This window comes from Ammospiza nelsoni, chromosome 10 (assembly GCF_027579445.1).
Source record: "Ammospiza nelsoni isolate bAmmNel1 chromosome 10, bAmmNel1.pri, whole genome shotgun sequence".
Taxonomy (NCBI): domain Eukaryota; kingdom Metazoa; phylum Chordata; class Aves; order Passeriformes; family Passerellidae; genus Ammospiza; species Ammospiza nelsoni.
The window spans coordinates 20,989,697-21,014,517 of record NC_080642.1 but is presented as its reverse complement, the minus strand read 5'-3'; the positions used below and the strand labels follow the sequence as shown (position 1 = coordinate 21,014,517).

At 53.8% G+C, this 24,821-nt stretch overlaps 1 protein-coding gene across 1 annotated transcript; it reads right to left on the bottom strand.

The window, feature by feature from the left end:
* Positions 1-940: 940 nt before the first annotated feature.
* On the bottom strand, positions 941-23,937 carry SLCO2A1 (solute carrier organic anion transporter family member 2A1). Its single transcript, XM_059479222.1, has 14 exons — positions 23,781-23,937; positions 13,904-14,041; positions 11,269-11,431; positions 9,592-9,807; positions 8,480-8,578; positions 6,799-6,926; positions 5,733-5,814; positions 4,746-4,910; positions 4,274-4,463; positions 3,118-3,277; positions 2,628-2,791; positions 1,793-1,857; positions 1,568-1,691; positions 941-1,482 (listed from the first exon to the last, which is right to left on the bottom strand). Exons 1-14 carry the CDS (start codon positions 23,868-23,870, stop codon positions 1,362-1,364), a joined length of 1,905 nt encoding a protein of 634 aa, XP_059335205.1. The 5' UTR covers positions 23,871-23,937; the 3' UTR covers positions 941-1,361.
* Positions 23,938-24,821: the final 884 nt, after the last annotated feature.

The following is a 24,821-nucleotide window of genomic DNA, read 5'->3' as shown; positions in this document are numbered from 1 at the left end:
CATGGAGAGAGCTCTTTTTTGTGAGGACTTTGGTGATCCAGAGCAAATCCAGGGCAGGTCTGCTCTTGTCCTTCCTTTTCCCCCGACTTCCTTCATAAACATGGATGCAGCAGGGCCACAACCACAGGGACAGCAGGTAAGGACAGCAGGGCCTGAGTACATTAAACCCGTAAAACCCCTGAAAAAACACCCCAAACCCACTGTTCCCTATCCAGAACCCACTGCACTGAAAAAATTTCAGGATTTTGAAGTAGCTCAGTGCTTGACCTAAGTAGCTGGACTTGTTAGGCCGTGGGTTGAACTTGATGTGAAGCCTAAGGCTGTGCTGTGTCAGGCAGAGATGGATCAGAAGGAAGCCAGGAGCTGACAATCTGATCAATAATAATAGTAAAGATCATTAATAATAGTTAGAATAGGCAAAGCTGCAGTTAAAATATTACCTTAAAATGCTGGAGTAGTTGTGGTCTGTGTACTGGAACATGGTATGGGGTTCCATCAGAGTGTGGACTAACAGAACCAACCTAAACCCCCCTGAGGGGTGTGAAACAACCCAAACATCAACGCATTGAAGGGTGAGAAGGACCCCAGGCTCTTGGTGTGAGGGAGATGGAATGAAACTTCAATTGCCAGGCATTTCTTTGTTCAGGGTCCCTCCTCTCAGCCACCAGCTTGGGCAGCTGAATACCAGGACTGATCTGTGCCAACAAACCCATGGGGATGAGAAGCTCAGGTAAAACCTTCTGCTGTGCCTATCAGGGAGATGTGGGCAGGGCTCCTCAGCTGCCCCGAGCTCTGTGTAACCCCAACAAGCCCTCAACCCCCTCTGCCACCATTTTTTCCCATTGCCCAGCTGCAATGTGCTCAGCATGGCCAGGCTGTGACCTGCAGCATCCCCAGGGCTTGCCTTGCTGCTGGTGGGGAGCCCAAGAGCTCACCACGGTTGGAAAAGTGACCTTTATTTAAAAAATAAAAAGAGCAACAAACCCCAGATGTTCTGCAATAAACCCCTTGTGCTGTCTTGTCCCAACACGTGTGCTGTGTCCCTGCTGACCTCTGTGGGGACACCAGGCTGGCAGCCACCTCCCCTGCTCCTGTCGCGGCCGGGAATGTCACACCGGAGCGGGACCATGGCCCGCAGCAGGCACTGATCCGGGTCCGGCTGTTCCAGCCCCCTCTGCCTCCTGCTCCGGCGGGCCGGGGCTGTCCCTGCCCGGGTGACAGGCTGGGGACCCCGGGAGATGCCGTGCTGGCCCGGAGCATCCCTGGGCTGCGGGAGGAGTCGCTCCCGTGGCGAGTAAAACGAACCCAAACAAGATAAAGTAGTGGCAGTGTGTGATGGGGTGCGAGTCAGTCCTCGGCGGCTACACCAGCCCCGCCGCCTTCTCCTGCACGTTGTACTCCTTGCTCCTCTTCACCTTCCAGCTGATGAGCGCCAGCAGCACGGTGCCCACCACCTTGTAGCCCACCTGCAGCCCCAGGTATCTGCCGGGAGAAGAGCGGGGACATGTCACATCCGCAGCTGGCACTTCCAGCCGGGCCCAGGGAGGCCAGGGCACACACAGCGTACCTGTTTCGGAGGAAATCGTTGTTGTAGTAGGCGCAGAAGCGGCCCGGGGCGCACTGCTGCTGCTGCCAGTAGATGCAGGAGGAGTCGATGAGGGCTCCGAACATGGCCGGGGCCGGCAGCCAGGCTGGCGGGGAGAGAGGATGGAGTCAGCGCTGATCCCGAGGAGGCTCAGTGCCTCCTGCAGCTCCAGCAGCCCCACAGCCTCATTCAGGGATGAGCACTCACCCAGCAGTCTCATCAGCAAGAACTGGACTCCGATGGCGAACGACTTCTCATCCTGGTTCACCACCCTGCAGGGGAGAAGCCACAGGAGGTCTGTTGTAGAGTGTTTTTATACTTTGTAATACTTTGTAACAGTTTAGGTTTTGTATCTCCATATTTTTCCCAAATGGCTAACCCCAAATTGTATCCCCTCCCTTTACCTATGTAATCCCTTTCCTTTGCTGAGATCATCCCCAAATCCCCACCCTGGCTCTCTGTCAATCACTCAGCATCCCATCCCTCCATCTAGAAGCTTCGGTCCAGGATGTCAAGTGATCAGCCAGAGGCCAGGGGTCAGCCCCCCAAGCCTTGCCCCATATGCTTTCCTAAACGTCCATCCCTCAGTACCCATCCCTTAGGGTCACTTACTGGTTAGTAAATGTTATCTACTTTGGGTTTCCACCTCCCTTTAAATGTAACCTTGGCATATCTCCCGGGGCTCTCAGTAGGATCCCCCTGAGGTGTGGGGGCTCCTTTGGGACTCCTAGAATAAAACCTTGGATTAACCCTTGCTAAGAGTTGGCCCTTTATCTTCTCCCGATGTCTCTGGTGTCTCTTCTGCTGCAAAGATGACCAGCCTAGGTACCCTCAGTACCCTCAGGGCATGGGAGAGTGTCTCCCTGCTGTCAGCCGTGTCAGGGTTCCTGAGAGGCTCCCAGAGAGACAGAGACAGAGCTGCTGGTCCTGGACTTGGCCAAGACTTGGGCTGGTTGCACATTTATGGCGTCCCATTGATCCCAACATGGGGAACCATCACATCGGCTCCCCCCTGGGACTGAGGGCCCCGCACTCCACTCACCGTAACACCATCATGTACAGGGGGTTGTGGGACAGGCAGGCGACCAGGGCAGCAAAGGAGATGAGGAATATGGCAGGAAGGAGCATGTGGGAGCAGCTGACTGGACAAGAGCCCGTGTAGGTGGAGAACAGCTCATTCCCATTCAGGGAACAGTTGTGATAGATCTGTTGGAAACGTTTGGAACAAAACAGACGTCAGACTCCCAGCGCCAGGAGCAGCCTTCTTGGGATAAATCATCCCACATCCCTGTGCAGGACACCCATAAGAGCACCAGCTCCAGTTTTAAGGCACAGCCATAGCATCCTGTAATGGGATTTGCCACCATCCCTGTTCCTCTAAGCAGGTTCCTGGGCCTTACAGCAATTCTCCAGAGCACCTTCCCAGGGCTCAGCACACCATGTGGGAAAGGTTTCACCCCCTTGTTGGGCTCCTGCAGCATCACTCCACTATTCCCAGCAAGGCTGCTTGGCTAACCACTTGCTTTACTCACCTTTTGCCTGGGGTTGGAGGGGTTGGTGGTGCTGTTGGTGCAGCCAGCGAAGCAGGGGGAGATGTATTCCGTGGTGTTTTTCCAGCACACGGGGTGGAAGATCTGCTTAGAGCACTGACACCCAACCCGTGCCTTAACCTGCTGCTGGGAATTGGGTGTACTGCCAGAAAGGAGGGGGGAGAAATTGGTAAAAAGTTAAGAAGTAGGACAGGGGGAATTAAAAAAAAAAAAAAAAAAATCCCTTCTACTAGTTGAGCAGTTTTCCTGTTCCTGTTTGGGCTGGGACACTGCCAGCAGCAGCCTGGCCTTCTGCCAGCCCCTGATCCCTGCAGGTACCTCTGGAATTGTGCAGTGAATGTCACAGGAATTATGTTATGTCTACAAACAAGTACTGACACACTTCTTTTCTTTTTTTTTCTAAGCTGGAAATTAATCTCAGCCTGTAGAAATGGACCTGGGCTCCATCCAGAGCTGCGCAAACAGATGTGTGAACAGCCACAGCTGGAAACACCACATGGACACAAACTGAAAGTGGGCACGTTCCCAAACAAGCCTGATGGCTGTGGAAGTGAAGAGGACAAACCCAAATCTGCCCTGTCTTCCCTCAGTCCCCCAAGGAGTGCATCTGCTGGGGTCTGAGTACTGCAGGAATGTGGCACTGGGGAGCTGCCCTTGGGCAGGGTGGGATGGGGCTGCTCCACCCCCTGTGGGAAGATGGCATCAGAAATCTCTTCCTTGCTGGCAGTGCGCTGGGAAATGAGCTCAATGCACTTGACATCAAGCCCTGCTCGTACACAAATGTCATTTTTATCTTAGGAAGTCATGGTAAGAGCCAAAAATATCCACTGAGGTGAGGAGAAAGACGATGTCCAGCTGGAACACTGGGAGCGTGCGAAGTGATGTGGACACGATGTTACTAATTTTCCCCTAAAAATCCAGAGTGAAAAATTACACCCTGCTTTTTGGCCTAGAAAATCATGGATAAACACCCTCCCAAGCTCTCTGGGCTCCGGAGCACCCAGATCTCCTCTCCATGCAGTGGGGATCAAGGAGCAAGAAGCATCATGGTGATGTCTTCTTCCTCTCCACCTGCATGTGTCCCTCCCCACGGGTAAGAGCTGGAGAAAGGAGGATGTGGGAGCAGCCCCTGCATTACCTGGGGTGGTAGATGCCCTCGATGTGCCCTGTGGAGCAGCCCATGAAGAAGATGGGCAGGCAGATGAGGATGGAGAAGACGAGCACCACGACGGCGAAGCGCGGGATGGCGCGCAGGGAGAAGGAGAAGCGCTTCATGATGATCCCGCCCAGCAGCATCCCCAGCGCTGCTGCCGGCAGGTTCACAGCTCCTGCAGAGGGATGGAGCCTTCAGGGGGGCCCTGCCTGCCCAGATCCCCTCCATGGGCAGGGCACAGCTCTCTGGGCCCCACAGGAGTTGGGAGAACACACAGATCCAACTCTTGTCCAAGACAGGCAGTGGGGAACTTCAGGAAAGTCACCAACTACCCCAAAGTGAAACCCTCATCCAAAAATGAACTTTCACTCACTTTTTCTCCAGAATTTAAAAAGCGTGGGGAATATGGGCAGTTGGGTCCCTGCTGATGGATATTTTTGCCTCCATCCATGCTCACCTATGAGGAAGTTGGCCTGGGAGGGGGAGGCACCATACTGCTTCTCCAGGAATTTGTTGAGGAAGGTGGCCAGACCCGCAATGACGGAGGAGAAGCTGCACTGAGCCAGCACCAGGAGGATGAAGAGGGGGTTGAGCAGCAGCCTGATGAAGATCTTTGGGAATCCTACAGGGGAAACATAGGAAAAATGTATTTTAGCTATTTGTACTGGGAGTAAACCTCCACCCTTAGCCTGTTCCCAGTAAGGATATCTGTGGGACGATGATGTTGATCTGCTGGGGATGTCTGTGGGCATGGGAAAGCAGGAGGGGAGACACCCTAATGTGTCCCAGCAGCTGGCAGCACCAGTGATGGGACACTGTGTCCTCTGGCCCCATCAACAGAGGCAGATGGACCCTGGGAGCAGCTCTGTTTATTTGGTCTCTTATGAGCTTTCTAATTAGCCGAGAGTGGTGGAGAGCCAGCATCCATTAAAGCCCAAATAAAGAAGAGGGAGCTGACAGCTCCAGGATGTGACTGCAGCGGAGGAAGAGGCAAGGAGGGAGGGGCTTTATCTGGGAAGAAATCCTCCTGCAGCTAAAAGAGTCATTAATCTGGTGCCTCAGCAGTGACATCCCTCTCAAGCCTGTTTTGGCTCCACACAAACAGCGTCAGCTGCAGTGGGTGACCTCGTCAAGGAGCTGGTGGCGCCAGCAGCCCCATGCCCACCCCTGGAGACCTCCCAGAGACCCTTTTCTGGCACACTCCTACCGCTTTAATGTCCTCAGTGCAAAATTTGAAACAATTGAGGCCCCACAAAGGGAGGCTGTGCCCACCTTCCCCTGGTCCTTTCTCCCTTGTGGTGCTGGAGCTGATCCACACAGAGTGCCGGACTCCCAACAAACCCCCTTGGTGTGAACCTGCCGGAGTGGGAGTCCCCACCCACCCACCCACCCCACTTGGCCCAGCACAGCCCAGGATCTCCATCCACCCTCTTCTGGAGTTTACTTTTGATGAATTCCAGCAGGGAGGTGTCCTGGGCAGCTCCTGTCTCCATCTTCCTGAGCATGCCGGCCTCCGTGTTCCGCTCCTGCAGGGAGAGAGGAGCAGCCTGTGCTGACAGGGCTGGCACTGTCCTGGCACAGGGAGGCTCTGCAGGGCCAGGGGCTGTCCCAGGGGCCTGTGACCCCGAGCCAAGCCTGACAATTACAGCAAAGCCACATCCCATGTGCCCTGAGCATTTCTCCAGGCTGGGAGAGCTGGGAGTGTTCTCCTAGAGAAGAGAAGGCTCTGGGGAGAGCCCTCAGCCTAAAGGGGCTCCAAGAGAATTGGAGAGGGACTTGGGACAAGGGCCTGGAGTGATAGGACAAGGGGGAATGGCTTCACACTGCCATTAGGGTGAGATGGGATATTTGGGGACAAATTCTTGCAGTGGTGAGGCCCTGGCACAGGGTATCCAGAGAAGCTGTGCCTGTCCCATCCCTGGAAGTGTCCAAGGCCAGGTTGGATGGGACTTGGAACAACCTGGGCTAGTGGAAGGTGTCCCTGCCCATGGCAGGACGAGCTTCAAGGTCCTTCCAACTCAAACCATTCCAGGATTCTATAATTAAAGGGGTGAATTATCTCAAAGATCACTGGAGCCCCTGAGCAGAGCAACAAGACAACAGCTTGCTGTTGGGAGGTTTTAAGAGCTTGGAAATCTTTCTTCCCCTGAACCCTGACAAAACACCTCCCCTTTAACTCTGCAAAAAGTCTGAAAATGAAAGTTAGAGATAGTTCAGCTCAAATCTGGGGAGCCCTTTAGCCATAACTGTGAAATATTTTGGGTTTGATTTTACCTTTAAAGAATCAATGAGTAAACAATTTCAAAACAGAGCCAAATTATTTTGTAACAAAACTGGCGGGGTTTGGGTTTGAAACCACCAAAATTATACACATGAATTATTTTCCACCTTTTACAATTTGTTTTAATGGGAAAGGGTTGCTGGATTGCCTTCCTCCCTCCCACTGCTCTCCTCTGGGGACAGGTATTCCCTCCCTGAGCACATCCCTGGCTCTGGAGATGAGGTCTCACCTCTCCTTTCAGCATGTACCGAGGGAAGAAGAAGTAGGGGATGGAGGTGAGCACCAGGCAGCCCGAGGAGATGAGCAGCCCCAGCCACCAGGCTCCGATCCAGCGCTGGTCGCTCGGCGTCAGCTCCACTGTCGGTGAAACACACAGGGACGCTCCGTGAGAGATCACGGGGTGACAGGGACACAGCTCCATGGGAATATGGGCTGGTGGAGCATGCAGAGTCACTGTGGGCACAACCCAAGGGTCTCTGCACTGGCATGTAAGAGAAATGGATGGAGGTGGGAGCTCCCTCCAGTGCTGGCAGCAAGACTGGCCCTGGTTGTGTTTGGCCTTTGCTTTCCCTGGCTAGGGAAACAACCACTGCCACTCATGCCAGCTGTACCAAACCTCCAGGTGAGTGCAGGATGGATTTGGTCAGCATGGGAGCACACTGGTGGCACAGGTTCAGCTCTAACCCCTGAGCCAACCAGTGAGGCAGAGATTATGGGGGCCTGACTCCATCCTCTGCCCGGAGAGCACAGTGGGTTGGACCATGCTGCTGACAGGGCTGCTGAGCCAAGACAGGGACTGGGAAAGGCTGTGCTGCTTTGCTGGAAAAAGTTGCTGTCCCATTGTTCCAGGCTGGGTCACTTTCTGCTCACAGGACCGAGGGAAGGCCCTGTGCTGGCAGAAGCTCCCGGTTTCCGAGTGCACCAAACTCCGGGCGCCTTCTCCGGAAAAAGGAGGAGAAGGTGAGAGCCTCTGTGTCTCCAGCACACACATCCTTTGGCTGGGCCAAGGGATGCTCAAGAGAGGTCTGACAGATTGCCTGGCCTGCCTTGGGGACACGGCTGCCCACGGCCAGGATGGAGCCATGGCCAGCTTGGGATGGGAGCTCCGTGCCAGGGTGTGACAGGAGAGGAGCCCACACCCCTGTGGAACAATCAGCCCACTTCCCCAAACAGGAGCACTCCACTCTGGAGCCTGGATGTCATCATGGAGCGACCAGGAGAGGCTGCTAAATCCGTCTGCCGCCGCGGGGAGGGGGCCAAGGCTGTTTGGCATTTCCTGCCCACGTTCATTTATTATTCTTATCAGGCACCGGACAAAAATGTCAGGCAGGCTCTGATCTCTCTGAGGAAACACAGGAAAAGCCACGTTAATGATGGAGCTGGGGTGAATTCTTTAGTGATTAAGTTACCAGAAATAATAAGCACATGCCATGGATAAAGCAAATTGTCCCTGTGGTGGCGTCAGCTCAGCCCCTTGCTCTGCACGTGCTGGGGAGGAGGATGAGTACACCCAAGTTCTCTGTGTATCCATAGGGCAGTGCTTGCTCTCTGGTTCTCTTCTCCATCCCCGGATTCCTCAGGTTTCCCTGCTCCTCTCCACCATCACGCCAGGGTTGTGGGACACCTCCTCAGTGTGGTGGCAGCAGGCAGACCCAGCCATGACCTCCAGTGCAGCACCATGGGTTGGCCATTGGAATGTCCCTGCCCTGAGCTCTGCTTCAGTGGTGGTGTCAGGACGACCCGCATCTTATGAGGTGACAGAATCCAGTATGACTTTTCCAGGTCGAGTCTTTCCAGGGCAGTGGGTTTTATGTGTCACAGGGCTGGTGGCTTCTGTCACCTTTCATCTCAGAGTGGCCTTGTGGCCCACAGAGGGTGTTTGGGACCCGTGCTACCCGAGCAATACTCACCAGTGTGAACCCTCCCGATGTCCACGAAGAGCCGCAGCACCACGGAGCCCAGCAGGTATCCAAAGGCAGGGCCAAACACAGCAATGGCAAAGAGGATGGCTGGGAAAAGTGAGCACAGAGAGCCCCTGTGAGCAGGGAATTGTAGTTCCCACGCGGATGTGGCTTCTGTCTTCCCAGGAAATGCAGGAATGGTGGCACAACACACAGAGGGGAGAAAGCACCCTTCATCACAGTGAGAAGGCCCCCACTGCCCTAACACTGAAGGTGGTGTTTGTCTGACAGAACAGAGGGCGCAGGCAGCTGCCTGTGGACAAATTCCCTCTGCTCTACTGCCATCAAGGCTTTGCTGACACAATACAAGTTGTCAGCTACATCATTAATATCCATGATATTCATGAGCCCCAGGGAGCAGCAGGGCACTAACATCCAGGTGATTGAGACCTTCGTGTCCTCTAAGATGCCAAGGGAAAAACCACATACCAATCCTCAGATTAAAGGAAAAATATTTTGGTCCAAAGGTCAGGAGAGGTGAAAGATTCTGAGGGCAGAAAGGCCACCAGACCACCCTGGGTGTAGCTGAACCCTCACATTCCAAAATAGATAACCCATGAGGTCAGAACATTTTCCTTTCATTTGTTTGCAATGACAGGATCCAAGTTCCCTCCTTGAGAGAAACTCTTTACACAACTTTCTCAAGATGTTTAAAAGGAGGCAGTGAGCTTGAGCTGCATTGGACATAAAATGAAATGGGACTTGGGGAGATGGAATTTCTGCTATATTGAGGCAACCCTGGAGCCATTCACCCTGACAGACATTCCCAAAGCACCTGTATTATAAACAACACAGCAGTCCCTCTTTCCTTCCCCTTCAGGTTCCTTCAGTCCTCTTTGTTTTCCTTGCAGATTTGGGAATTCTAAGGGATCAGTGGGACAATTCATTGGACAGTGATCCCTCACTGCAGAGGGGGGACAAGGACGCTGGACCTTGGAGCAACCTGGGATAGTGGAAGGTCCCTGCCCAGGTGAACCTGGATGAGCTTTCAGGTCCCTTCCCACCCAAACTACCCTGGGATTCTGTGGAACAAAATAATGCACAGAAATGTTCCCACTTACCAACATAGAGTGGGGAATTGTTGGAGTCTGCAAAGTCGTCCACGTAGGATATCCCAAAGGGCTGGATGGGCACGGTGCCGATCCCGGCCAGCAGCTGGGCAATGACCATCATGGCCCACACGCTGCTGGCCTCCTTCTCAGGGTCCTTGGTGCTGTTTGAGCACACAAATCTGCTCTCTGCATAGCACAGCTCATCCTGCCCCTGGCTTTTGTTACCTGGAAGGGGGAAAAAATGAGCATTTCAACACTGGGTACTGTATCCCCTGCCTCCTCCCACACTAAATCCCCAAATAGCAGGAATCTCCCAAAGTCACTGAGTAGGCACAAACTCCTGGATTTTGGATGGATTGCTCATTTTATTCAGCAGTTCTTATCACCCTGTACTTCCTTTGGAGTATTATCTGAGGTCAGCAAACAAGCAGACTATGATTTGAATCACACTTTAAAAGAGTTCCATGCCATGGAGTGAGTGTGCTCTGGGTTTGACGAGGGCAGAGCTAACCCACGGCTGGTTTTTGCTGTCTCTGGTCTCTGCTCCCTTGTGGTACCCAGGCAGGAGCAGCGAGTGATGCCCTCTGGGGTCACCTGGCTGCCCTAAGCAGGACACCCTGCCCTGAATCCCTGCTGCCCCCATGGCTCAAGAATGGCCCAGCTCCTTCCAAAACATGGCCCTTTCTTCTTCATACAGCCCAGACACTGGAGGTCTTCACCCCGCTCCATGGAAATTCCAGCCAGGACTGAAGTATCCTCAAGAGGTGTTCACAGACTGAATGTGTTCTTTTCCATCAGGCAGTCCTCATAATGTCAACATCTCTGCCCTGTCCATCTGTTTTTGCAGTCCATCCTCTAATCCTGTTCAGTTTAGCAAAGGTGCTCTGCAAGAATTGTGTTCTGTGCAAAACTTTTGGGTCATTTCCATTCTGCATGGAAAAGTGAGCTGTCATTGTTCACATGAGCTTGTTCCCAAAGCCTTCCCAGTGAAAGCAGCAGCCTTCCTTGGGCTGGATCAGATCAGGATCCTGGGCAGAGCAGAGCATGGGGACAGGGGAGCTTTGCTATCACAGAATTCCAGAATGGTTTGGGTTGGAAGGAACCTTAAACCCATCCAGTTCCACCCCTGCCATGGGCAGGGCCAACTCCCACTATCCCAGGCTGCTCCAAGCCCTGTCCAGCCTGGCCTTGGACACTTCAGGGATCCAGGGGCAGCCACAGCTGCTCTGGGCACCCTGTGCCAGGGCCTCAGCACCCTCACAGAGAAGAATTTCTCCCTAATATTTAATCTAAACCTACTGTCTCAGAGAAACTGTGGCTGCCCCATCCCTGCAAGTGTTCAAAGACAGTCTTGGAGCCACCTGGGACAGTGGAAGGTGTCCCTGCTCATGGCACGGGGTGGAATGAGATGGTTTTAAGGTGCCTTCAAACTCAAGCCATTCCATGATTCTGTAACAACAGCTGGAATAACATGTGCAGGAGAGGCAGAAGAAACCCCACATGCAATTTTGGCATTCAGAAGGGGTTCCAAAGCTATAATCATGTCATGTTTGACCAGCAACTGCCCACCTTAAGGCTCTGTTTGAATCACGTGTGCCCTGGAAACACCCCCTTGTTTTGGGGGGCGGTCACACGTCACCCCTGTGGAGCAGGTGGGTGTGTGGGGGCCCAGCTGGTGTCACTCACCCGTGCTGAGGGCAGTGTACTCGTAGGGGCCCGAGAGGAAGTGTGGCAGGGTGACCAGGAAGGCGCCCAGCGCCAGCAGCAGCCCGCCCAGGCCGATGACGCGCGGGCGGTGCACGCGGCTGCCGAAGTAGCTGACAAAGATGATGAGCACCACGTTGCCAATCTGGAACAGGCACAGAGAACGGGGAGGAGTGTGAGAATCCACACAGAATCACAGAGTGATGGGGCTGGGAGAGACCTCTAAGATCATCGAGTGTCAGAACTCAGCGCATCCCTCCGGGTGTCCAGAGCTGCCAAGGACCCTGCTGGGGGGGCTCAGAGACCCTGGCACGCAGCCCAGAACACCTGTGGGTTTGATTATGACCCCTAGAGCAAGTTACCAGCTTTGTATGAGGACCTGAAAGTCATAGAAGCTAGGATAGTATAATAATAAAATTATCACAGGGTGAAAATGTAGATTTTGGGATTTTTGGAATGGCGGTTTTGGGGACAAGATGGAGGAACTTGGGCATGTCCAGCCTTTCTTCTTCTTAGTCTCAATATTTTGCTGTGATGTTGGCACTTTGGGATTGGTTTAGAATAGAAGTGCACTGTCTAACATAGGTGATAGGTATTGGGAATTAAGTGTAAATATGTTATAGGTAGTTTGTAGTATAAAAGGACAACACTGCCCTGGGGGCAGTCAGAGTGCCTGTGGCTGCCCTGCTGAGCAGACCTCAGCTGGGCAGAAATAAAACAAACATTTATAAATAAGAATTAATAAACAACTTCAAGACCGAAAACTGAAGAGCTCTGGCTGGTTCTTTGGACGCACGGGCTGAAACAGAGACATCCTGCACATCTCAGGCTGCAATTAACAACTAAACTCTGAGAATCGAGTCCAACCTGTGCCCTAACACCTCAACCAGACCATATCACCAAGTGCCATGTCCACTCTTTAAACACATCCACAGATGGTGGTTCTGCCACCTTCCTGGGAAGAGCATTCCAGTGCTTTATTATTCTTTCAGTGAAAGAGGACATCCAGGCCCTATGGCTGTGTCTGAGGGGTGGACAGGGCTCTCACCAGGAGGGGTTTGGCCCTCACAGGAGCAGGAGCATCCCCAAGTGCCCATGTCTCCAAGTGCCACATCCACAGGTGTGTTAAACCCCTCCAAGGATGGGGACTCCACCACTGCCCTGGGCAGCTGTGCCAGGGCTGGGCAGCCCTTTCTGGGAGGAAATTTTCTCTCATACACAAACTAAACCCCCCCTGGCCCAGCTTGAGGTAATTTCCTCTTGTCCTGTCCCTTGTTCCCTGGCAGAAGAGATTGACTGAAGTGGCATAAACTGACAATTCCTCCAAAACCAGCAAGGAATGAAACACATTGCCTCCACTCCTGTGACTCAAACAGACATGAGTCCTGCTACAAAGTCCAGCTCACTGCAAATATTTATGACCCTGGGCATTTGCAACTGCAGACAGCCTCAACTTGAAAGCCATGAAACCACACAGCTTGCTCAGGCAAGTGGGTGAACACCACAAAATTCCCATTACAAGGGCTTTAACAGGACAACATAAACATCATTTTAGCTCTGGCATGTTGAAGCTGTCCCTGCTCATTGCAGGGGGTTGAGCAAGATGGCCTTTAAAGGTCCCTTCCAACCCAAACCACTCTGTGATTCTATGTATGGCTAAGAAAACTCTGTATTTATGTTTGTGTGGGCTCCCTTGTTTGTCTCTCTGTGGGTTTTGTTCTTGGAATTGCTGTAGGCACCAACGCACTAAGATTGTTGTCCTGGACAGGCAGGGCACCTCACACAGTCACAGACAGCAGGAAGTCTCAGTGGGCCCTGAGACATCTTCTCAATCCCAAATGTTCATGCTGGTCGAGGTAAGACTGGGGCATCCCCTTGCCCAGGGATCCAGGAAGATTCCCAGTGTCCAGCTTCTTGATGGAGCATCCCCTGTGCTCACCAGGGAGCTCATGAGCAAGTGTGCTGCCACTTGGTGCCAGCAAAAAACTCCCTGCCAGCAGATCTTTTCCTGTCATTTCCCAGGCCTCGAAGAGCTGCTAGGAAGAACAGAATTCCTGGAAACATGAAGGAGGAAACTTATTCCAAGGGATTTCTTGATAAGAAAGTGTTTGTGAGAAAATCCTCAGCCAGCTCAGCAGTATGCCTTAAACTGCCCCAGGGCAGGGTTAGATGGGATATTGGGAAGGAATTCTTCCCTGTGAGGGTGGGGAGGCCCTGGCAGAGGTTGCCCAGAGAAGCTGTGGCTGCTTTTGGATCCCTGGAAGTGTTGAAGGCAGGGTTAGATGGCATTTGGAGCCACCTGGGCTAGTGGAAGGTGTCCCTGCCCATGGCAGGGGGTGCAATGAGATGGGATGAACTTGAAGATCCTTTTCAACCCAAACCATTCTGGAATTCCATCCAGTGTAAGTCTCCTCTTGTCCAAGGGCCACCCCCACAGGACCCCCCATTCCCCCTGGACGTGGCAGAGCAGAATGAGGTGTGAGGAGGTGTCCCAGTGCACAGCACAGCTGCTCTCCCAGCACACGGAGCCTGAGGAAGCCCTGGCTGTAAGCAGCCCTGTTTTGGGAAGGTGCCCCCCAAATCCTGGCCACCCTTTGGGTGCTGCTGTCCCAGTTACCTCGTGCAAGCTGGAGATGAAGCCTGAGGAGAGGCTGGAGAGCCCGAAGCGCTTCTCGATGGTGGTGAGGCTGCTCTTGAAGTTGGCGCTGTAGAGGAGCTGGGAGAGCTGCAGGACCCCATGGCACAGCACAAACACCTGTGGGCAAACAGAGAGAGCCACCCCAGTGAGGACCCAGCGGGAATCACAGACTCAGTAAGGCTGGAAAAGACCTCCAAGGCCATCAGGTCCAGCCTTTGACCGGGTACTGCCATGCCAACTAAACCTTATTGAGAAGTGCCACATCTACTTGCTGTGTCCCCACCACTTCCCTGGGCAGCCCGCTCCAATGATTAACCACTCTTTCAGTGAAGAATTTTCCCTGATGTTTGATGTGGGCCTCTCCATGCACCCTTTGAGGCCGTGTGAGACCACAGTGCCCTGCTGCTGGTGACCACATCCTGATGAGTGTATTCCAGTTGGCTTTGGCCACTGGCAAATGCACCTCTGGCATGGAGCATCCTGCGATTACTCAGCCGGAAAATCAATTAACTGAACCTGCTCCAAGGGGTGGTGCTAGAAAAAGTTTAAAAAGGGCGTTAAAAGCCCCAGAGGGAGAGGATGAAATATGCACAGCGTATTTCTCACTACTGGAAGATTCCAAAATAGGATTCCAAACCCAGCATCTTCCCTTGAGCTGGGCAGTGAGCCGAGCCAGGAGCCAAGGTGAGCAGAGGCAAGGAAGGCAATACAGAGAGTTTGGGAGCAATCTGGCTGAAATAGCCTGGGTGGGCTGCGAGAGGAGAGCTCTCTCAGCCAGGGATGCAAGAGGCAGCTCACAAGTGCCTTTTGATCTATATTTAGTCAGAACAGTTTTCCTTTATTTTTCTTGGAATGGAACGCATCCAAGCGGTGCCAAAAGCATTTCAAAATCAATTTTTGAAAATCCCAACAAACAAATAAAAAAAAAAACAAAAACGAAATGGGGGAAGGTCTTTTAATTTAAATTCACAGGAAATCAAATATTTGCTGAATACCGGAAGAGTGTCCCTCAATGATAACGTCGGGAAGTGCAAGATGATGGAATGGGGGATCAAAGGGCTGACCAATTCCTGATGTTCTTGGCCAGAACAGCAGCAATAGTCCTTATGAGTATTTATCTGGAAGGGCGGTAGCACCCAGTAGTCCTGACCCATTAAATGATAAAAAAAAAATAATAAAAAAAGACCAGCTTGGAGGATGCAAATTCCATCAGTGGGTGGAGTTGTGTTTAGGGAGCAGGGGATGATGCATGGCCAGCCCCAGCAATTGTAGCAGAATTTGGGTAGAAGATGGGCACGAAAATGGTTTCTTGGGAGTCTTCTTCTGTGAAGGAAGAGAGATCCAGCCAACAGACTTGGCTGGGAATCTAAAATTGTAAGGGATGGGAGAGACAGAAAAAGAGAAGAGGATGGAGATGAAGGAGAAAATGGAGCCCTGGCAGTGCGAGGGCAGGCTTAAAAAAACCTGGAGACCATGGGGAAGATGAAGGAGAAAGACAAGCACCTCAAAATGAGGAAAGAAGGATCACAGGCTGCCATCACAGAGTCCCCAGCCACATCTGGGAGGGGTGAGAGCAGACAGGCTGGCATCAGGCTGACATCAGGCTGGCATCAGGCTGGCATCAGGCTGGCACTGCCGTTGCAATAACCAGGAGAGGACAAAGTCCCAAGCTGGGACTTTGCCCCGACAAAAAGCTGCAGAACAGGAATTTGGGGTGTAACGTGGGAAATCCTCCCAGACAGGGCCAAAGTGGAAGTGAAATATCTGCCAGTAAACTCTTGAAGATGAATGACCTCTCCGTCCTCCCACCATCAGCTCCCACACTTGAAATCCCATCCCAGGACAAAATCCTGTGGGTGGAAGCCGGATCCACCACTTCCCCAGGCCTGGCTTGGAATCATCGTTGGGTTGATCTGGAGCAGAGGGGTGAGGATGGCAGCTGGGGAGGGGATCTTGTTGCCAGAGAACATCAGTTTGAGTCCTTGTGGCTCTGGGCAGGCCCTAGAGAAGGCACTGGAGCAAGGAAGTGCTGGTTGAACAGCAGCAATCTGGGAGCCCCAGAGCAGCTGGACACAGAGCTCTCCTGCAGCCAGGCGCCAGCCAGGGAAGCAGAGCTGTTTACCAACAGGGAGGGAAGAGGGTGGATCACCAAGGCTGAATTTAGCACAGCAAAGGTCAGCCTGACCCCAGGGCAGATGGGAACACAGAGTGTCACGGACAGAGGGGATGCTGGCACGGGGGGGGAGATGAGAAGGAGAGGCAGCCTTGCTCCCCAGAATGGTAGGGGTGGCAGGAGATGGGCTGGAGGCATGGAAGGACCATGGGAACCATGGCAGGAGAGGAGAGGGACAAGCCATGGGCGGAAAAGGCAGAGCTGCCCGGAGATGCCCTGAGATGCCTTGGTGATAACCTGGGATGGCCAAAACAGAGCCCTGGATCCCTGGGAACAAGCTGGGGCTGCCTGCCAGGAGGGAAGATGAGGTGGGAGAAATGCAGCTGGAGAGCACCAGCAAAGGGAGAGGAAAGCCTTGGGGTGTGACTGCTTCCCCCTGCCCGTGGGTCCTTCTAATGCAGCTCGTGTCCGCAGGATGAACCGGAAAGGCGGCAAAGCCTGGATGCTCCAGGGATGTGAGATGTGATCCCACCCTGAGACCACACAGCAGCCTCAGCCCTCGGATGTGCAGAGCTGGGAATGGGAGGGGAAGGGCAGGGGTGACTTTTCTTCTTGGGAAGAACCTGCCACCCCAAACAGCCAGAGAAAGGCAAAACAACCTTGGCTCCAGGACTTGTGCAGTGGAGTCTGGCTTTTCCAGACACATTTCAAGTGTGTGGAGGTGAGATGAGGATTCTGATGAATTCCCATGAATTCAGCAGACTCAGTTTTAATTATAATAAGGACATCCCAAACCTTGAAGGCTCCAAGCGCAAAAATATGAGAGAGAGCCTTACTTGGAGGGAGGGCTCCCCACAAGGAGTCCATGCACCCCCTGAGGCTGGTGGACATGAGGGGCACCATCCTCCTGCCTCTCCCATCCCTGTCTCTCTTCCCACGCGTTCCCATCCCCACATGCTCGCCCTGACCACCCACAACCTGCCCGTGCACGGAAACCAGCCCCGTCCCGGCCCTTCCAGCTGCTCCAGATGTGCTGTGCTGCCCCAGGAGGGGAGGGAGCTGCCCTAATCCATCTTCCCCGATGACAAGAAGGGGCTCTTCAGGAGGAGCCGGGCTCGCTGGCGGGAGGTTTGGCTGACGCGAAGCCGCGGCGAGGGTGGGAGGCTGAGGAGCTGGGGGCACTCCCGAGTGCTGACCCTCCGGAGCAGAGGCTCCCACGGGAGCCTGGAGCATTTCTGGAGCTGCAGGCAAGGAGGGCAGGCAGGCAGGGAGCAGCACAGGAAGGCCAAAGGCGCGCACCCACGTGGATGGACCTCCCCAAAATCCCCGCGGTTCTTTCGGAGCAATCCCGGCTCCAGGCTGTTTGTACAAGGCGCTTGACTCCCTTCCAAAAGGAGCTGCAGTTAGAAGGGAAGCAAACTCCTGGGGGACACAGGCTGCTGCCCCCACCCAGCTCGTGGGACCAGCACCTCCCCAAAAGAGCAGAGCTTTTTCCAAAGGAAGAGAAACACACCCCATGGCACAGAAGGGCGAGGACTGGTCCTTCCATGAGAGCTGGCAAGGATTCAGTCCATCCCAGCCTAGGCTTCCATCTGAGATGTGTCCAACAAATACTCAGGTTTCATTTCATAGAAGAGAACCATCTTTGTGGACCCTTCAGGATCTCCAGGAGTCAGGATAAGGCTCTTCCAGGTGGGAGCCTAACTCTGCTCTGCAGGGACCACAGGTTTGGGAGGATCCTGCTACACGTGGCATGGCCATTGCTCCAGCTGGAGGAGTGAGTTAAGGGTTAATTCCTTGCTGTGCTTCCACAGTTCCTGTTCAAATTCATCCCTCACCTCATTTTTCAGTCTTCCCCTTGGCAGCCCTGGTTGGAGATAATGAGGGTGGAAAAGACTCCAAGTTGCCTACCTCTGGAGTCTCCCTCCACTTTAATCTCCTGAGCTTGCGAAAGAAAAAAAAAGGAAAAGGAGGGGCAATTGTAGGAATTAATAAGAATATCCCCAAAATTTTAATAGGGAGAAGACAGTGTTTATTTTAGAGTAGGGAGATAACTCTTACTACACTGGGAGATCCTCCAGCAGTAGGACAACTGAGGACACCCAGCCTAAAAGAAATATATCAGCTGGATATGGAAAGTGTAGGGTTAGGGTTAAATAGAGTGAGGAAATACATCCCTCCGTGGCATCACTTTCCTATGGGCAGCTGCCTGGATTTGTAGACCAAGAAGCACCATGAAGGATGAAAAAAAGCACAGCATTTGCACAAAGGGAACCAAACACCCTGCACAGAGCCCATCCTTTGGCCCAGAACCTCTGAGCCTGGCCTGATGGCAAAATTTGGCTTCTAAGTGGGATTTGTATTGCAAATAATAAAATAATGTATAAAGTAACCTGATCAGAGATTGTCTGAAGCACGCTGGAATGACGACTGCCTACTGCCAAGCCACACACGTTTTACACGCCCAGCTGTCACACGCAAAGACAATATTTGCTCTTTTTACAACAAACACACGCACACGGGATTTCCTGGCACTGTATCCCTTCACAAGGCCCAGGTGAGCCCAGCTTTGCCCAGAATGGAGGTTTTTGGCTGTAGAGAATTGCTGAGGCAAACCCTCAGTGTGGGATGCTTCCCAAGAAAATACCCCCCTCAAAATAGGATGCTGGGCATCCCTCAGCCTCTCCTCCCTCTGGCAGGTTGGGTGGTTGGTGCTCCTTCATTCTTTCCTGAAGGTCCCTTTTCATTGTGGGCCATCAGGACCCACTGAGGGTTTCCCTGAGGCAGGTCCAGGCTGGCAGTGCTGTGCCTGACCCACAAGTGTGTGCAAACACTGCTCCTGCCCGCCCGGCCTCGTGCTCCCTATCAGCGTCACTCCTCTCCCGTCCTGCTCCCATAATCTTATCTACACTGACCACTCCTTGCTTGTGTTTGGGCACCCAACCACCTCGCCCCTCATAAAATTACCTTGCCTCAGGTCTCCTAGACCTTGATCCCACTAAACTTTCCAACCCATCTTTTTCCTCATCCCACTGCTGGTGCTGCTGGTGGAGACCCAGGTGGTTCTTCCCTTCTGGAGCCTGATCCCACCAAAAGCAGATGTGAGCATAGTGTTGGACTATCCAAGCCCAACACCATCACCACAAATGCTGGAAGACCCTGGTCCTTCTTCTCCTGTCACTGAGGACCCTCCTGGTGTCTTTGCCGCAAACACTCATCACAGTGCCCAGAACTGCAAAATTGCGTTGATTTTCCTGCTTAAATCAATGCCTCTAATCAGCCATCACTTTCTCCTTTCCGTGTTCCCCTCTCCAAACCTACAGCCACGCTGCCTCCAGATCTGTGCCTTGATAAATCTCCTGTTCTGGCTAAACAAAGCCATTAATAATCTTTTCCAACAGGATATGAGAGCACAACTGGTACATCTCCAGGCTTCTAGAATACACTCCTCAGCAAATTCCTTTGGTCCCTTGGAAGGAAGGGACAAAAAACTTGTCTGCTGCTGCTGGGGGGACCTCAGACCCCAGGGCCAGGCTCCGTTTCCTCTGCAGGAGACATCCAGCCTCCCCAGGGAGGTGAGAGCTCCCTGCTCTGCTCACTGCTCCCAGCACCTTCACCCCAGGATGCTTTCAAGCCTTATCACGCTCTGAGAGCCCACAGTCTCCTCCTGAAGCTGCTGTCTCCTCTCCTACTCTTCTTCCACTCCCTCCCTCTCCTTGCCCCAGTACAAACCCAATTTAAACCTCTCCTAAGGCTTTTAAATCTCTCTCCGGCTGACATAAGTGAGAATAATTCTCTGTTGTCCTCCTGTTTCCTTTTCCATGCCAGGCATGGAAAGAAAAGCCTCCCCCTGACTGCACTCACAACACTTTCACACTGCTCCTCTGTGCTCCCCAGCTTCCAGCTGAAACCAGTCCAGCTCCTCTAAATCAAAAGATATTTATAAAGCTCTCCTGCTTGTCATCTTTCTGGGGATCCCAAAATCAATTAAAATAGTTCAAAACCACAAATGAGTCAGTAAAGGCGAAGAAGCCAGAGTAATTGAGGCTCTGTAAACAGAGAATTCCTGTGAAATAATCCTTCTCCAGTGGTTGCCTGGGAGCAGAAAATGGACATAGAATCACAGCCTCATTAAGGCTGGAAAGGACCTCCAAGATCATCAAGCCCAAGATGAGCTTAAATCACATGGCTGGGGCTCAGGACTGGGGGACACTGGTGGGGTCCCTGGCCATGGGTGGGTATCAAAAGCACCTTCTCCATCTTTCAGGCCTGTTTCAGTCCTTTAGGCTGTGAGGTTCTCGGTGTCCCCAGTGCCACCAGGTGTTGGCATCCAGCTGAAGGTTGGGCTCATGCTGCATTTGCTGAGCAGCACAGCTGTGAGTCCCCAAACCCTGGTGCCAGTCAGCACAACCCTGAGAGCTCTGGTGAATGTCCAAGCAGAGGGATCAGAGAAGTCATGGGATGTTTTGGGTGGGAAGGGAGCTTGAAGCCCATCCTGTTCCACCCTGCCATGGGCAGGGACACCTTCCACCATCCCAGGCTGTTCCAAGCCCGGTCCAACCTGGCCTTGGGCACTTCCAGGGATCCAGGAGCAGCCACAGCTTCTTTGACACCCTGTGCAGAACCTCAGCACCCTCACAGTGAAGAATTTCTCCCCAATATCCCACCTGAATGTCCCACCATCACCCCCATCTCCACCAGTGCTGTGGGGTAAACGGAATGCTCCAGATTCGCGGCTGAGCTCAGAGCTCAGCAAAACCTCCCAGCGCCAGCACCTGCAGGAGTTTTGTGCTGTGCTGTGTCTTTTCCAGGGGGATGAGGGTGGCAGCAGTGGGCAGAGGGCTCGGCAGCCCCGAAGGCAGAGCGGGGCTGGCTCAGCCGGGAGGCACGGCCGGGGCAGGCGGAGCCCGGCGCTATCAGCAGGGACCGAGCCCGCTCTGTGTCACTGCCCCGGGCGCTGCAGACCCACGTGTGACCGGCAGTGACTCCGCAGCCCCACGCGGAACCGTCACACCGGGCTCCAGAGCAGCTGGAACCGCACCTATCCAACCCACGGCCACATCACATCCACCGGGAATTGCTTCCTCAAGTGCAGCTGCACCATTCCTGCATCCCCAGGAACCGCACCTATCCGAGCCCACGGCCACATCCACAAGGAATTGCTTCCTGAAGTGCAGCTGTGCTGCCCCTGCATCCCCAGGACTCCAACCCCATCCCATGGAATCCCCCAAACTGCCCCTTTCCTCCAGGACTTCTCCCTCCCCGGTGCCCATCCCTGGCACCTTTGTGTTCCCACACGTCCAAACATCACTGGCAATGGGTTCAGTTTTCCAGTTCTGGAAAACACCCAGAGAGAGATGGGGTCTGGTGCAAGAGGTGGTGGTCCCTGCCACAGGCATCATGGAGGGGCGAGATGATGGAAAAATTATTTGTTATTTCAGCCGCAGCACTGCAAAAGACACCCTGGATATCATCCCGTCACATGGGCTTTGGGGATTAAATATGAGCTTTAGTGATTAACTCTTCCAAGTCTTAATTGTGTCCTTCCAGGCCTGTTGAAAGTAGGGAATTTTGTGTTGTTGGAAATGCTGTTCCCATCAGAAACTGCAATGCCTGTGTGAGGATGTTGTGTCTGATGGTTCTGGGGAGGGCGATGCCCACAGCTTCCCATAAAATCTGGGGCTGGATGAGGCTTTTTTATAATCCATCATTCATTAGCAAAGTGGCTTCTTGTACAAATAACAGCTACAAACCCTTTCAAAGCCAGATGTTGGCCACACCTTGCCCTCTGATGACCATTCACTCCAAAACTACCCAAAACTGGAAATTCCCCGCAGTGGAAATTCCACTGTGACACTTTGACATCCTACTCATTTTTGGGGGCTGAGGGAACTGACACTGCCCCCAGGCTAATCCTTTCTGACATGAAGCAGTTCTTTTGTTAATGTATATGTGTTTAATGCAAATGTCACGGGACAGGAAGAGTGAATAGGTCAGGAAAGGGTGGGGGATCTTGTTGCCTGTCAATTTATACATTTTTTTCTTAAAAGCAGGAATATTTCTCTGTGGGATGGGTGTCCTGACTGCCCACCATCCCAGATGGAGCACATCATCCCTCTGATGCCAACGAGCTTGTTTGGGTAGAGCTCAAACTGTTCCTTCATGTGCTTGCACAGTGCCACTGCCAGACTGCTGACTCTCTAAACCAGAAACAATCCTAAACTGCAAGTTTTGAAGTGAAAACTTTAAAAAGCAGTTTCAAAGCTTTCCTGCAGGCAATGGTTTAGCTGCCACAAGCAAAGTGACACTCCCAAGTCATCTGCCCTGGGGCATGTGGGGTGCTGAGCACCCAGCCTGGCCCTGGGGCACCCACACCCCGCACCCTGCGGCTGCCTGTGGGGTGTACAGATGGAGCAGCACTTATTTGTTGGGGCTTTTGTTTTTTAATCTGAAAGTTTGACATCCTGCAAGAGGGTTTGGCAATGTTTATTCACTCCAGGCTGTTTTTGCTTGCTGCCAGTTGCCAGAACAGAGCAACTGCAAGAAGGGCTCTGATTTTGGGTGATTTTACTCACCCCAGCTCAGGGTCGTTACTGCAGCAGCCTGGAGGGCGCTGGGGGCAAATTTTGCACCTCCAGCAGAGCAGAGGACAGATCAGCAGTCCCTTCCAGAGGAACATCAGTGTAGCCCAGGGTAATCTCCAGCTCTTTCTCCTGGAGGCCACAGCCAAAAAATGTCATCAAGTCACCTGCTGGAATAGTCCAGGGGTATATAATACCTCCAGGGGTATGGGAGTGGGAGGCACCATCTGGGATCATGCCACCAGCCCCGTGGTACCCTACAGCATCCCACAGAGCCCCAGCACAGCCCGGGGAGCAGCACCGTGCTCCGTGCAGGGTGCTGGCAAACAAACCCCAAACCCATCCCGAGCACCACACCTTCTCCACGGCCACATATCCTGAAAACCCAGGGCTGGGAAGAGCTGACACAGCACACAGCAGGCACAGAGGTGGGAAAGCACAGCCCGGCACGGAGGGTCCTGCCCGGCGGTGCCCCTGGCACATCCCAGGGCAGCAGCCCTTCCCAAAAACTGCACTCGGTGCCCGTGCGAGGAGGTGCTGCCAGGGGAGGATGGAAATGCCCCCTTCCTTCCAGGGACAGGAACCAGCGCGGGCAGCAGCCTCGGGGCGCATCCAAACACGGGGCAAAGAACGGGAGGGGAGGAAAGGCAGGTGGGGGGTGGTGTGAGGGCAGCGGGATGGGACAGGTGACACAGGCTGGGGTGAGCGGTGTGCCCTCACACCAGCAGCCAGCTCGGGAGCCTGGAGATCAGGCAGGGACCGGCGCCCAGGTGAGGAACGGGGCAGCCAGCACCGGGAAACCCACCGAGTTTTGTTTCTGTCACTCAAAAGCTCTGCTCATGTAAGTTTTTAAAGCAAGCCCGTGTTATTCTAAAAGAAAGCAGTGCTTTCTCCTCACACCAGGATGTGGTTAATCATTCCCCGAGCAGCAGCACACCGTGTACCAGGGCCGTGGGGAAGCTCACGGAGAGCCGCTCCATGGGGTGAAACACCCACGTGCCGAGCAGGGCATCACTCACAGAGCCCCCCAGGACTGCCCCGGGAGCTGGAATTCAAATTCTGCATCGCCAAACCCCCCTGGTTTCACGGGGGTGCCTGGGGTGGGCTGGGGACAGGGCAGGACCCCCCTCCCTCCCCGCCAGCATCCCTGCCCCATCCTTACCTTGATATTGCAGAAAAAACTCCTGGAGCAGGTGCCGGAGCTCTTGGGGATGTCAACCGGGGATTTGCCGACCTCGGGGCGGACTCCCATGGCGAGGGCTTCCCGGGAGCCCGGGGTTTGTGGGGCTGCTCTGGGCCCGCACGGGCTGTGCCGGATCCCTGCGAGCCCGCGAGTGCGCCCGGCCGCGGCAGCGCCGAGTCCTTATAAACCGGCTCTGGGAGCGATGATGAAACGCTTTCTCCTCCCTCTTTCGCTCTGTGCGCCGAGGGAACTTTAAAGCCGCAGGAAGCCGCGGCAGCGCAGGTGGGGACACTGCGGAGTGAGGGATGTGACAGCGCTCTGCGCACCCTGGGGACCCCCAGCGCCCCGAGCCACCCCTGTGCCACTGTGCCAGCCTGCGGGACCCGGCTGGACAAGGAAACAGCGCTGGCAGTGCGAGAAAAACCACTGGGATTTTAATTTAAAGGTCTCCTTTCAGCATCTGAGATTTGGCTCCCAGGTGGTGGGAGGGGGAAACTGGGTGGTCAGATGGAGAATCCTTCACGGGGCCGTGGGGTTTTGGAGGGACAGAAAACCGTCAGAGTTTGTTTTTATAGAAAAAGCTGCGTTGGTGAAGCTCCTGAGCGCTGCCTTTTTTCACCAGCACCTCTCAGGGCTTTGTTTATGCAGAGCGCTGATTTATTTTGCAAGCTCCTCTCAGGGGGAAACGCGTCAGAAGGAGAAGGGCAGGTTGATCCAGCCGGGGCAGAAACCAGCTCCAGGTGCTCTGTCCGCGTTATCGCTTCCCTCTGTAAAGCAGGTGGGATGGGCAGGGGGACCCCAGGGGGACACCCCGGGCTGTGCTGGGGTGGGTAAATCAATCCCGGCTCCGGGATGGTTTCCCTGGGGGGCTGGCGGGTTTCTGGGTGCTGTGCCACGGACAGAGCCCCCTCAGTGTCACCCCCGGTCCCGTCCGTGGGCGCTCACCACGAGAGGGTGCCTGGAGCCCGTGGGAAGCGAATTCCCGGGCGCTGCCGTGCTCCTTCCCGACCCTCGGGATGG

Excerpts from the sequence above, each read along its gene's own strand:
- SLCO2A1 (XM_059479222.1), bottom strand. The coding sequence starts at position 23,870 with ATGGGAGTCCGCCCCGAGGTCGGCAAATCCCCGGTTGACATCCCCAAG. Across the intron at positions 6,927-8,479 it reads CATCGGGAGGGTTCACACTG|TGGAGCTGACGCCGAGCGAC; the intron begins GTGAGTATTGCT and ends TTTCACCGACAG. Across the intron at positions 3,278-4,273 it reads GAGGGCATCTACCACCCCAG|TACACCCAATTCCCAGCAGC; the intron begins GTAATGCAGGGG and ends CCTTTCTGGCAG.